The 13,262-nt window shown below is 41.8% G+C and overlaps 1 protein-coding gene across 2 annotated transcripts in view; it reads left to right on the top strand.

Annotated features, from left to right (window-relative positions):
* poc1b (POC1 centriolar protein B) overlaps nucleotides 1–13,262 on the top strand; it is a 106,270-nt gene that overhangs the window by 80,469 nt on the left and 12,539 nt on the right. For both annotated transcript variants that reach the window (XM_073058836.1, XM_073058835.1), the window contains one exon: nucleotides 6,026–6,232. In XM_073058836.1, the coding sequence (XP_072914937.1) occupies nucleotides 6,026–6,232 (207 nt within the window). The remainder of the gene's footprint in view (nucleotides 1–6,025; nucleotides 6,233–13,262) is intronic.

Raw genomic sequence — 13,262 nt, 5'->3', positions numbered from 1 at the left:
TTAAGAGCATTTTTATTAGGAAACTTCTATAAATTATTCTTTCATATATTATATTTTGACAACTACTACAAGAGGTTGAAATTAACAGTACTATTATTAATCTAATTTATTAACCTGGAGTAAACTTTATGTAGTTTGCCATGTTGTGCAGTGCAGTTAGTACAATTGCTTTATAGTAATCACCAATCAGGGTTTGATTACTGTTGCTGTTTGTACATTCTCCCTGTGACCACTTGGGTCTCCTCCAGGTGCTCTACTTTCCTCCCACATTCCAAAGATGTACAGTTAGGGCTAGAGTTAGTAAGTTGTGGGCATGCTAAGTATGCCAGAAATTCAAGAGTGTCGGGACAGAAGTGTGTGTAGTTTCTGTTACTATAGAGAAGTTGCTTGGGAAGCTGGAAAGTCTGAAGGTAGATAAGTCACCGAGACCAGATGAACTACAGTATATAAACCAGGTTTCTGAAAGAGGTAGTGGAAGATATTGTGGAACCATTGGTAATGATCTTTCAAGAATCATTAGATTCTGGAATAGCTCCAAAGGACTGGAAAATTGCAAATGTTACTCCACTCTTTAAGAAGGGAGGGAGGCAGAAGAAAGGAAGTTATAAGCCAGTTAGTCTGACTTCAGTAGATGTTGGAGTCCATAATGAATAATGAGGTTTCATGATTCTGAAGGTACATAATAAAATTGGCCAAAGTTAACATGGTTGCCTTAAGGGGAAATCTTACCTAACAAATATGTTGGAATTCTTTGAGGAAATAACAGGCAAGAGAATCAGTGGATGTTGTGTACTTGGATTTTGAGAAGGCCTTTGACAAAGTACCGCACATGAAGTTGCTTAACAAGATAAGACCTTATGATATTACCAGCATGGAAAGAAGTTTGGCTGACTGGCAGGAGTCAAAGAATGGGAATAAAAGGGGTCTTTTCTGGTTGGCTGAGGTGACTAGTGATGTTCAGCAGAGGTGGTTTTTGGACCACTTCTTTTCACATTATATGTCAGTGATTTGGATGATGTAATTGATGGCTTTGTGGCCACATTTGCGAATGATACAAAGTTAAGTGGAGGGGCAGGTAGTGTTGAGGAAGCAGGGAGTCTGCAGAGGGACCTAGGCAGATTGGAAGAATGGGCAAAGAAGTAACTGATGCAATATAGTGTAGTGTGTGGTCATGCACTTTAGTAGAAGGAATAACTACTTTCTAAATGGGAGAAAATTGGAAAATCAGAGGTGCAAAGAGACTTTGAGTCCTTGGATGAGGCTCCCTAAAAGTTAACTTGCAGCTTGAGTCAGTGGTAAGGAAGGCAAATGCTATGTTGGAATTGATTTTGAGAGGGCTAGAATATAAGAGCAAGGATGTAATACTGAGTCTTTATAAGGCATTGGTAGGACCGCACTTGGAGTATTATGAGCTGTCTTGGGGCCACTTATCTAAGAAAAGATGTCCTGGCATTGGAGATGGTTCAGAGGAGGTTGATGAGAATTATTCCGGGACTGAAAGGGTTAATATATGAGGGCCTTTTGATTGCTCTGGGCCTGTACTCATTGGAGTTTAGAAGAATGAGGGGGGATCTCATTGAAACCTATTGAATATTGAAAGACCTACTTAGAGTGGATAGTGTGTAAGTCTAGGACCAGAGGGCACAGCCTCAGAATAGAGGGACATAAAGTACTGTGCAAAGGTCTTGGGCAACCTAGATTTTTTAATATAAATTTTGTTTTACATGTTCATTTTTTGTCTTCTGCATTAATGCATCTGTAGAAAAGAGCAAATTTTAGATTTCCAAACATTCATTTTCCAAAAAAAAATTAGAAATTTTTGTATTTTGTTAAATAAAGTAAGATATTAAGTAATGGACTACTTGATTACTTTGTAGGTATATAGCCCAGTGCATAATTAAATGAAGATAACAAACAGAATGCTAATGATCGGTGACATAATGAGTTGAATGAACTAAACTGATTAACTGAAACAGAAATGGGTGTAGAAGGAATCAAACTTGGTTAAGGACAACCAAACTAAAAAGCGCGGGTTGTCAGATGTGACAGTGTAACCTTCAAATCATCAATTCTTGAACCATGGCAAGAGTGGGCATAGCAACAAGACATAAGATGGTCATCCTACATCAGCAAGGTCTCTCCCAAACAGTAATTTTGCAGCAGACTGGAGTTTTCAAGGTATAGTGTCCAAGCTCTTCTGAAGAAGCACAAAGAAACAGGCAAGGTTGGGGACCAGAAATCTGTGGTTTTCCATGGAAACTGATTGCAGCAGACAAGAGATACGTCAGACTGATGTATCTTCTATATTGGAAGAAGTCCAGCACTGCTATCAGCTCTGAACTCACAGAAACCACTGGAACCCAAGTACACCCCTCTGCAGTCTGGAGAAGTCTTGTCAGAAACAGTCTTCATGGAAGAGTTGCTGCCAAAAATGCCTTCTTCTGAAGTGGAAACAAAGCCAAAAGTGCTCTGGACTGAGAAGTCAAAATTTGAAATTTTTGGGGCAAACAGGAGGTAGTTTGTCCATAGAAGATCTGGAAAGTGCAAAATGGGTGAGTGCCTGCAGCCAACAGGGAAGCACCATAGAGGTTCCCTGCAGGTTCAAGGCTGCATTTATGCAAATAGAGTTAGTCAGAATTAATGGAGTCCTCAATGCTGAGAAGTACAAGCAAATTCTCACACATTGCCATCAGGGAGACGTCTGACCATTCCCAACTTCATTCTGCAGCAGGATAATGAACCCAAACACACGACCAAGGTCATAACGAACTATCTTCACCAAAAAAAAGATAAAGGAGTCCTGCAACAGATGGTATGGCTTTCACAGAGTCCTGATCTCAACATCATCGAGGCTGGCTAGGATTACCTAGAGAGACAGAAGCAAGTGAGACGGCCAAAGTCTGCAGAAGAACTGCGACAAGTTCTTCAAGATGTTTGGAACATCTACCAGAATTAGAATCAGGTTTATTATCACCAGTATGTGACGTGAAATTTTTTAACTTAGCAGCAGCAGTTCAATGCAATACATAATCTAGCAGAGAGAGAAAAAATAAAATAAAACATCATAATAATAAATAAACAAGTAAATCAATTACGTATATTGAGTAGATTTTAAAAAGTGTGCAAAAACACTAATACCTGTACTGTATTTTTTTTTAAAGTGGGGTAGTGTCCAAAACCTCAATGTCCAGTTAAGAATTGGGTGGCAGAGGGGAAGAAGCTGTTCCTGAATTGCATAGTGTGTGCCTTCAGGCTTCTTCTTAATAAACTGCATGGCAGTGTACCTAAGAGAATTGATGTTGTTTTAAAAACAAAGGGTGGTTACCACAAATATTGATTTGATTTCGTTTTACTGTTTACTGCTCTTACAAGTAAATTTTTAAATATATTTAGAAACTTCTCAATATTTTTGAAAGCATCTTCACTTTACAGATTTGTTTTGTATGTGCTTAAGACTTTTATACAGTACTCTACATTTAGAACAGAAATGAGGAGGAATTTCTTTAGCCAGAAGGTAGTGATTTGGCAGAACTCATTGTCACAGATGTCTGTGGAGGCCAAGTCAATGGGTGTATTTAAAGTGAAGGTTGAAAGTTTCTTGATTATTCAGGGTGTCAAAGATTACAGGGAGGAGAGATGAATGGGGTTGAGGGGGGATAATAAACCAACCATGAAAGAATATGGAGCAGACTTGATGTGCCAAATGGCCGAATTCTGCCCCTATGTCTTATGGCTTATGTATCTTCTACCCATTGGAAGAGGAGAGAAGAAAGAATGTCTAAGGTGGGAGGTATTTGACTTTATTGGCTGGTTTACTGATGCAGCAGGAAGTACAGACAGGGTTCACAACGGAAAGTTTTTACATGCATGCCAACATGCAAGTATTAATGAAGTACCATAGTATTACTAAAAAGAAAAGTAGAATGTAGAATAAGTGTTATAAATAGAAGGCAAATGCATTGTTACCATTATTTAAGAGAACTCAAATATAAAAGCAAAGATGTATGCAGAGGCTTTATAAAGCATTGGTCAGACCACACTTGGAGTATTGTGGGCCTCTTATCTGAGAAAGGATGTGCTGGTATTGGAGGGTGTTCAGAGGATGTTGATAAGAATTTTCCAGGACTGAAAGGGTTAATGTATGAGGAGCATTTGATGGCTCTGGGCCTGTACTTACAGGAGTTTAGAAGAAGGAGGTGGGATCTCATTGAAACCTTTTGACTATTAAAAGACCTAGATAGGCTCCAAGGGTAGTCATAGCCGAAGGGTGGTAGTGGGATCAAGCTCCCACTGCTAAACAAATGCTCTTCATGGTGTGCGTCTCAAACAGCCTCTGACAATCAAGTCCAGCTCCTGGCCTTCACGTTTGGCATAGTTCTTATACCTGGCAGAGCCGTTCTTACTGACAGGAGAAGGGGCAAAGGCGGACCACTGGCGCCTTAAAACCAGTTCCTCTGGGCAGATGGGGCTCGTTAACCACGGATGGAAACTCATCTAGGAGAGGGAAAACTCTGATTTCAAACCTCCGCTGTCTTGTGGCTATACCCACTCATGGGAAAGACTTCGGGAGTAAACCCCAAGGAAAAAATCCGGAGTTGGAGTCCCAAGGGTGGCTGACTGCTGTACCCAGCACCAGCAAGGCAACTCCTGCATTGCTGCTGGCACCAAACTGTATCAACTTTAGTCGTTCGCTTGGACCTGTCGTCAGCATGGAGAGGGGATTCCCACTGCATGGGCAACAGACGGATCTCCATATCAACTCTGTCCTGGAGAAGCCACTCTCAGTGACTACCAGAGGCACAGTACCCATGGTCGACCACAACCGACAGAGGCCACGCAGATAGAGCAGATGTGGAGAGGATGTTTTCTATCGTGGGGAATCTAGGACCAGAGGGCACAGCCTCAGAAGAGAGGAGGAATTTCTTTAGCCAGAGGGATGTGAATCTGTGGTATTCATTGCCACTGACAATCATGGAGCCAAGTCATTTGGTATATTTAAAGCTGAGGTTGATAGTCAAGACATCAAAGGTTACAGGGAGAAGGCAGGCGAATGAGATTTAGAGGGATAATAAATCGATCTCATTGGGCTCATTGGCCTAATTCTACTCCTATGTCTTACATTGATGCCAGAAGCATGGTGACATTTGCAGGCTGCCCACAGCACAATCCTCACTAATTTCATTTGACACAAATGACACATTTCACTGTATGTTTCAATGTACATGTAACAAATAAAGCAAATCTTTAGTCTTTCTCTATTCTGAAGCTTTATGATCTAAAGCTTTTATATGCACTGACTGCTTATGTTGCAGTGTGTGGCATCAGGCAAGTGTGAAATACAGATTGATCAATTGCTCTTTCTTACAGTGTACCAAGGAGTGGAAGGAATGAGTATATGCAATGTTGTTATGGGATTGTTTGTTCTTCACGTAAATATGAACAACTCTTTCTGTCAAGATCTATGCACTGTACAAAGCATTCAATTTTTATATGAAATAAATTAGTATCTCTCTTATAATTCACAAATGATTGACAAGTCAAAAGCTTTATTTTGTTGGCTGTGGCCATTGTTAAAGTTCTTACTATGAGGAAAGGATTCATTTCTTGGCACATTATTAAGCACTCAAATATAATAAAAATAAAGGCAGATCATAAATGAATGATTCAGTAATTCTTTCCCCAGATTGCCTCATCCCCAAAACTGGCCCCAACAACTTGGCTTCCACAAGCACACAGAAACCTTGTACATCAGATAGTTATTTTATGTGATAAACAGATTTCTTTTTGAACCTATCCACTGAATGAGATACAGAAGTGTTGCAAATATAAATAGAATTTTTCAAGAGTTGCTAAGTCTTCCATGAACACTGTAAGCTTTTGCCAGATTTCACCAAGTTGTGAAAATTGTTTGATCTAGCTTGATTTGGACATCATAAAAGAAGACAAGTGGACTTATGCCTTTGTGCACGTCATATTGCAACATAGGAATGACAATTTCCATGTTTTGTCTTCTCTGTGATTGCAGTCAAGACCGGTGGAAACAAACTGGGGCTCACTTTTAACCAACCAGGTGAACAGATCCATTGATGCCCCTTTGCCAGCCAACTCCTACCGGCTGGACCCAGTTAACAATGAACCCACAGCCTGCTCTCAAAGAGATCACACGGGTATCCCATCAGAACTTACCGAAACATTGGGGCGCATTGTGGAGCAACTGGACGTTTTAACCCAGGTGAGAGGATGTATGTTGAGAAATTGAACTTCAGATTTGTTGAGAATTTTTTACTTAACTTTTTTTTATTTTGGGAGACTTTTGATGCTTGCTTAAATTGCTGTTTTGTACTGGATGTATAATGGATAGTCACAAGCAATGATTTGCGATTCAGTAGAAGGGATATTGACGTTCTATGAGGAATCTGAAAGTCAAGCCGAGCCTGAAGGTTATTGAGCTGGGGATGAAAGTAGGTGAAGAGAAAGGTCACATTTTCATTCTCAACAGTAGAGATGGGAAGGAGAGCTGAGTCTGAGGAAAAGTGAAAGGGAACCAGCATCTGGAGGCCTGCTTCTTACTAAGGGGTTATAGAGATGTAATCCGTTGGCACATGGAAAAAAAGAAAAATATTTAGATACATCAGCACAAGTAGCGTAGTGCTTAGCATAATGCTATTACAGCACCAGTGACCCAGGTTCAAATCCACCACAGCCTGTAAGAAGTTTGTATATTCTCCCTGAGTTTCCTGCCGCATTCCAAAGACGTACAAGTTATTAGGTTAATTGATCACAGGCAAGTGGGGCAGCAAAGGCTCATTTGGCCAACAGGACTGTTACTGTGCTGTATCTCTAAATTTTTCTTAAATTATTACAAAATACTGAAACCACCCAAGCTAAGAGCTTAAGTAAGTCAAACATAGCAAAAGGGAAGGTTGTGAGCGACTCCAGTAGCTGGCACTGAGTTTATAACTCAAGAGTGCAGCAAAAGCATAAGATCTTTAAATCAGAGTCAGGTTTATTATCACTGACATATATCATTTGATTTGGTGTTTTGTGGCAGCATTACAGTGGATACATAAAGTATACTGTAAGTTACAATAAGAAATGTACAATGATTTCCAGTTAATTAGGGAACATTGGAACCTATACATTTGGCCCCAGTTAACAGGTGCCCCAGTTAGCCGAAGTTTCATCAAAATAGTTAAAAAGGTATAAAAAAGGCAAACTACCGCTTAATTGAGTAACAAACTATGTATTTAACTGAAATACAAAACAAATTAGAACACTACCAATACTACTATAGTACTATAAAACTGTGTATTAATTTTTAGTTGTTATCAAAGAAATTCATCCAGTGTATACTGCCACCTTCTTTTGATTGACTGTAAATGAACAAATTCAACACAGACACCTAGTGTAGATAATGGACTGCCTTCATACAATGCTATCAACGATTACATCCTTCAAATCTTCATTTTCATTGTAACATTCAAGATGATTATTGATACTTTCAAATTCATAATAGTTCCTAACTTGTTGAAGTAGAGAAATTGTTTCATTTTCAGTTCCAGCCGTTTCTGGGATTTGCAGGCCTGAATACTAGGAACCACAGTGAGCAAGACATTTCTGAAATGTCTTGCTGCTAATTTCTCACCAAATATCAGTGACAAAAATCACTGCATTTTGAATCACATGCAACTGACGCTATTTTATAAACTATTCGCTCTAAGCACGGTGCAGTGTCTAATGGCCGGACAAGTGCACACCTCTGATGCTCGTTAGAAAGTCTCCTGTCCCAATTAAGTGGCATAGTGTCCTAAATAACTGGCTGCCCTGATTAACTAGAATTCAGTGTGTGTGTGAGATCATGCTCTTGCACCTACTCTGTAATGGTATCATGAGAACAGGGCACGTCCTGAATGGTGAGGGTTCTCAGTGATGGATGCTGCCTTCTTGAGGCATTGCCTTTTGAAGATTTCTCAGTGTGTGAAGGCTAGAGCTCATGATGGATCTGACTGAGTCTACAACCCTCTGCAGCGTTTTCCACTCCTGTTCAATGGTCCCTTCACAGGCAGTGATGCAACCAGTTAGAATGTACCCCATGGTATTTTTGTAGAAATTTGGCAGAATCTTTGGTGGCTCTATCCATCAGAATTATCTGTAATCAAACTAACGGGGAAAATTTTACCTGGAAAGTTTGCAGCTGGTTGGAGCAAGGGACACAGCTGAGGGAAGCAGTGTGCCTGTTAAAAACAGGTTTTGATAGCTGCCAGACCAAGATGTGAAAAGAAGCTAAAGGTAAAGGTGAGCAAGCCAGAGGAAATAATCAAAGCTTCAGAAACACAAAAGATTCTGCAGATGCTGGAGATCAGAGTAACACACAAAATGCTGGAAGGGCTCAGCAGGTCAGGCAGCATCGATGGAAAGGAATAAAGAGTCGACGCTTCAGCCTGAGACCCTTCATCAGAATCCTCATCAGTATAGAGCTGAATTTCTTGGTTAACATTTATGAAAGCTACAGCATCTAATTCAGTGTAGACAATAAAATTAAACCGTTGCCTGCAGCCCCTGTCCACCTCCACAAAAAAGTCTAGCCCTACAACATAACACCGTGCAGTCAAAACAGGCAAAATCAAAGGAAAATTTGCAAGTATGTCTTTCCCCTTCAAGCTGTAACCTTCCAGACTTGTGCTGACAAACTGAATCAATCTCCAGCTAAAGATAAGTAACTGCAGTTTAAAATGTCAAGGTAAAGCTTAGTGAGGTTTCACTTTGACCTCCTACATATGATGGTATCAGCTACCTCATGGAGCTTCTGAAGAAGCTAGTTCCAAGTTGAGAGGCAGTCACATGAAAAATCTTATGTTTTTGAAGTATTATACAAGTCCAGGACAATCTAAAGAAACTTACTTAAAAGTGAAGTGATATGTAATAATGGCAGTTAATCTCTACATAGGAAAGTCACTTAAACAGCACTGAAATTACTGAGTGCACGACCTGCTTTACTGGTGTTGACTAAGTGAGAACCCTTTGGTCAGGATTCCTGAAGAATTCTTTCAACCTCTATCGGTCTGTGGGAATTTTTGTGTGTAATCCCTGCACACCCCACTGCTCTAAACAGTGAGTCTGAGTAATAGAACATAGAACAGCATAGCACAGTGCAGCCCCTTCAGCTCACTATGTTATGTTGCCTGTTTAGACTCTAAACAGTGTCACTCTAACCCTTCCCTCCTACATAGTCCTACATTTTTTGTTCATCTATGTGCCTGCTAAGAGTCTCTTAAATATCTCTAATGATTCTGCCTCTACCACCATCCTTAGCAGCACATTCCGTGCACCCACCACTCTGTTTTTTTAAAAACTACCTCTGACTATTTCTGCAACACACACAAAATGCTGATGGAACGCAGCAAGCCAGGCAGCATCTATAGGGAGAAGCACTGTCGACGTTTCGGGCCGAGACCCTTTGTCAGGACTAACTGAAAGGAAAGATAGTAAGAGATTTGAAAGTAGTGGGGGGAGGGGGAAATGCAAAATGATAGGAGAAGACCGGAGGGGGTGGGGTGAAGCTAAGAGCTGGAAAAGTGATTGGCAAAAGGGAAACAGAGCTGGAGAAGGGAAAGGATCATGGGACGGCAGGCCTAGGGAGAAAGAAAGGGGCAGAGGAACACCAGAGGGAGATGGAGAACAGGCAAAGAGTGATGGGCAGAGAGAGAGAAAAAAAGAGGGAGGAATAAATAAATCAGAGATAGGGTAAGATGGGGAGGAGGAGCATTAATGGAACTGATGTTCATGCCATCAGGTTGGAGGCTACCCAGACAGAATACAAGGTATTGTTCCTCCAACCTGAGTGTGGCTTCATCTTGACAGTAGAGGAGGCCATGGATAGACATATCAGAATGGGAACGGGACGTGGAATTAAAATGTGTGGCCACTGGGAGATCCTGCTTTTTCTGGCGGACTGAGCGTAGGTGTTCAGCGAAACGGTCTCCCAGTCTGCGTCAGGTCTCACCAATACATAAAAGGCCACACCGGGAGCACCGGACGCAGTATACCACACCAGCCGACTCACAGGTGAAGTGTCGCCTCACCTGGAAGGACTGTCTGGGGCCCTGAATGATGGTGAGGAAGGAAGTGTAAGGGCAGGTGTAGCACTTGTTCCGCCTACAAGGATAAGTGCTAGGAGGGAGATTGGTGGGAAGGGATGGGGGGACGAATGGACAAGGGAGTCGCGTAGGGAGCAATCCCTGTGGAAAGCAGAAAGGGGGGGGAGGGAAAGATGTGCTTGGTAGTGGGGTCCCATTGGAGGTGGCGGAAGTTACGGAGAATTATACGTTGGACCCAGAGGCTGGTGGAGGGGAACCCTATCCTGAGTGGGGTGGCGGGCAGATGGGGTGACAACAGATGTGCGTGAAATGAGAGAGGTGCGTTTGAGAGCAAAGTTGATGGTGGAAGAAGGGAAGCCCCTTTGTTTAAAAAAAGGAAGACATCTCCTTCATCCTGGAATGAAAAGCCTCATCCTGGGAGCAGATGCTGCGGAGATGGAGGAATTGCGAGAAGGGGATGGCATTTTTGCAAGAGACAGGGTGGGAAGAGGAATAGTCCAGTTAGCTGTGAGAGTCTGTAGGCTTATAGTAGATATCAGTGGATAGGCCATCTCCAGAGATGGAGACAGAAAGATCAAGAAAGGGGAGGGAGGTGTCGGAAATGGACCAGGTAAATTTGAGGGCAGGGTGAAAGTTGAAGGCAAAGTTAATGAAGTCAACGAGCTCAGCATGTGTGCAGGAGGTAGCACCAATGCAGTCATCGATGTAGCGAAGGAAAAGAGGGGGACGGATACCTGTATAGACTTGGAACATGGACTGTTCCAGCATTTTGTGTGTTGCTTGAATTTCCAGCATCTGCAGATTTCCTCATGTCTGACTATTTCTGCCCTGTAGAAGAAAACTTTCTGGCTGTCCACTTTATGTATGCCTCTTATCGTCTTGTATACCCCTATCAGATCACTTCTCAACCTCCTTTGCTTCAAAGAGAATAGCTTGCTATCTCACAATCTTCACAACCTGCGGGATTGCAAATAAGTTATTGGGCCATCATGCCAATCCTGTCAATCAGTTAGATTGTGGGTGGTCTATATGTCAGCTGTTTTTTTTCTGTACTCAATCCTTCGGAACTTCGGTTGCTCCGGAATCCAGCTATGAGTGGTTTCCTGTGGTCACCCCCCCATGTTCTACTCAGTAGATATGGAGAAAGGCTCAGCAATGCAAAATGGTATTCTAAATGGCTCTGGAATCTGGCTCACAACATAACCATAAACATTGGAAATGTTCAAGCCTTGTCACCTGAGACCGTTTTGCAACACAGACCGATCATCTGAGATCATGTTCAGTCCATTCTACTCTGATAGCCCTCATAAGCATCCAGTGCAATATAAAGTGACCAACATGATATTAAACTTTATAACTAATAATATTAAGGTATTTGGAGGAAAGTACAGGAGGGATGTCACAGGTGTTTTTTTTACACAGACTGGTGGCAGAGACAGATGCATTAGGGATATTTAAAAAGCTCTTAGGCATATAGATGATAGAAAACTGGAGTATTATGTAGGAGGGAAGATTGATTTTAGAATAGGTTAAAAGGTTGACACACCGAAGGGCCTGTACTGTGCTGTAGGGTCCTGTGGCTTTTACATCTCTCTCATATGTCATAACAACAAAGAATGTCTGTTGCGGTTACTCAATAAAATGAAACTCCTTAAAGCATATATGTCAAACTCAAGGCCCGCGGGCCAAATCCGGCCCGCGGTGGAATTATCTTTGGCCCGCGAGATAATATCTAATTACTATTAAAGCTGGCCCCAGTAATCGAAGCGCCTATGGCGTATGATATGGCTAATGCTGAGTTTATTCAGGTACCAGGTTTTCAGGGTTTTTAGTGTTTATTCGGCAGTCTTGCTCGGCAGTCTTCTTCATAAGAAACGGAATTTGTAAAGTGAAACACTTTGTAGTTATAGCAGAGACTGAGACACATGAGAGCAGGCTGAAAAAACGGAGGCAACGAAAGCTGCGTTCGCACGCGGCCGACTGATCCGGCCCGCATGAAGCTGCATTTTGCTCAATCCGGCCCGTGACCTAAAATGAGGTTGACACCCCTGCCTTAAAGGATTTTAGAAAGAACATAATAGATAGATAGATAGATAGATACTTTATTCATCCCCATTGGGAAATTCAACATTTTTTCCAATGTCCCATACACTTATTGTAGCAAAACTAATTACATACAATACTTAACTCAGTAAAAATATGATATGCATCTAAAATCACCCTCTCAAAAAGCATTAATAATAGCTTTTAAAAAGTTCTTAAGTAGTTTACTTAAATACATTGAGTCCTAACCCCGGCACTTTAACATATCTTACTCCTGGCGGTTGAATTGTAAAGCCGAATGGCATTGGAGAGTATTGATCTCTTCATCCTGTCTGAGGAGCATTGCATCGATAGCAACCTGTCGCTGAAACTGCTTCTCTGTCTCTGGATGGTGCTATGTAGAGGATGTTCAGGGTTTTCCATAATTGACCGTAGCCTACTCAGCGCCCTTCGCTCTGCTACCGATGTTATACTCTCCAGTTCTTTGCCCACGACAGAGCCCGCCTTCCTTACCAGTTTATTAAGACGTGAGGCGTCCCTCTTCTTAATGCTGCCTCCCCAACACGCCACCACAAAGAAGAGGGCGCTCTCCACAACTGACCTATAGAACATCTTCAGCATCTCACTACAAACATTGAATGATGCCAACCAATCCAATGTCATAGGAGGAGAAAGAAGAAACTGAAGGCAAACATACAGTTGAACAGTGGGACCTTAATCAGGATTGTGATGCTAATCTGGAAGGAAGGACGAAGGAAGGGAATTCAAAGAATGTAGACAAACAGCTGAAGCAATAATGGACAAGGGGGAATGGGAACTAACAGTGTGCCGACCACCTCACCACTCTGTGGTGTAATTCCCTTTCATGTTCTAAGAACAGGGATAGGGATGATGATGGTGGTTCTTCAAGGATATGGCTTTAGAGTTCTCCCAAAAGGCATAAATGATAAACCAGAATTGGTAAAGTTTATCACAGTTCTCTGGTACCAGTCCACAATTCAGTAATTTTGCAAATTACTGTGTTGGAATTTGAACTCTGCCTTCCTGTTCCAGTACCATGACCTCCAGGTTACCCTCCTGATTTGCCATTATGTGGGAAGTCTGATTTCCAGGATGTTTGCA

This window comes from Hemitrygon akajei, chromosome 10 (assembly GCF_048418815.1).
Source record: "Hemitrygon akajei chromosome 10, sHemAka1.3, whole genome shotgun sequence".
NCBI classification, from domain to species: Eukaryota; Metazoa; Chordata; class Chondrichthyes; order Myliobatiformes; family Dasyatidae; genus Hemitrygon; species Hemitrygon akajei.
This window is presented reverse-complemented; position numbering and strand designations above follow the sequence as displayed.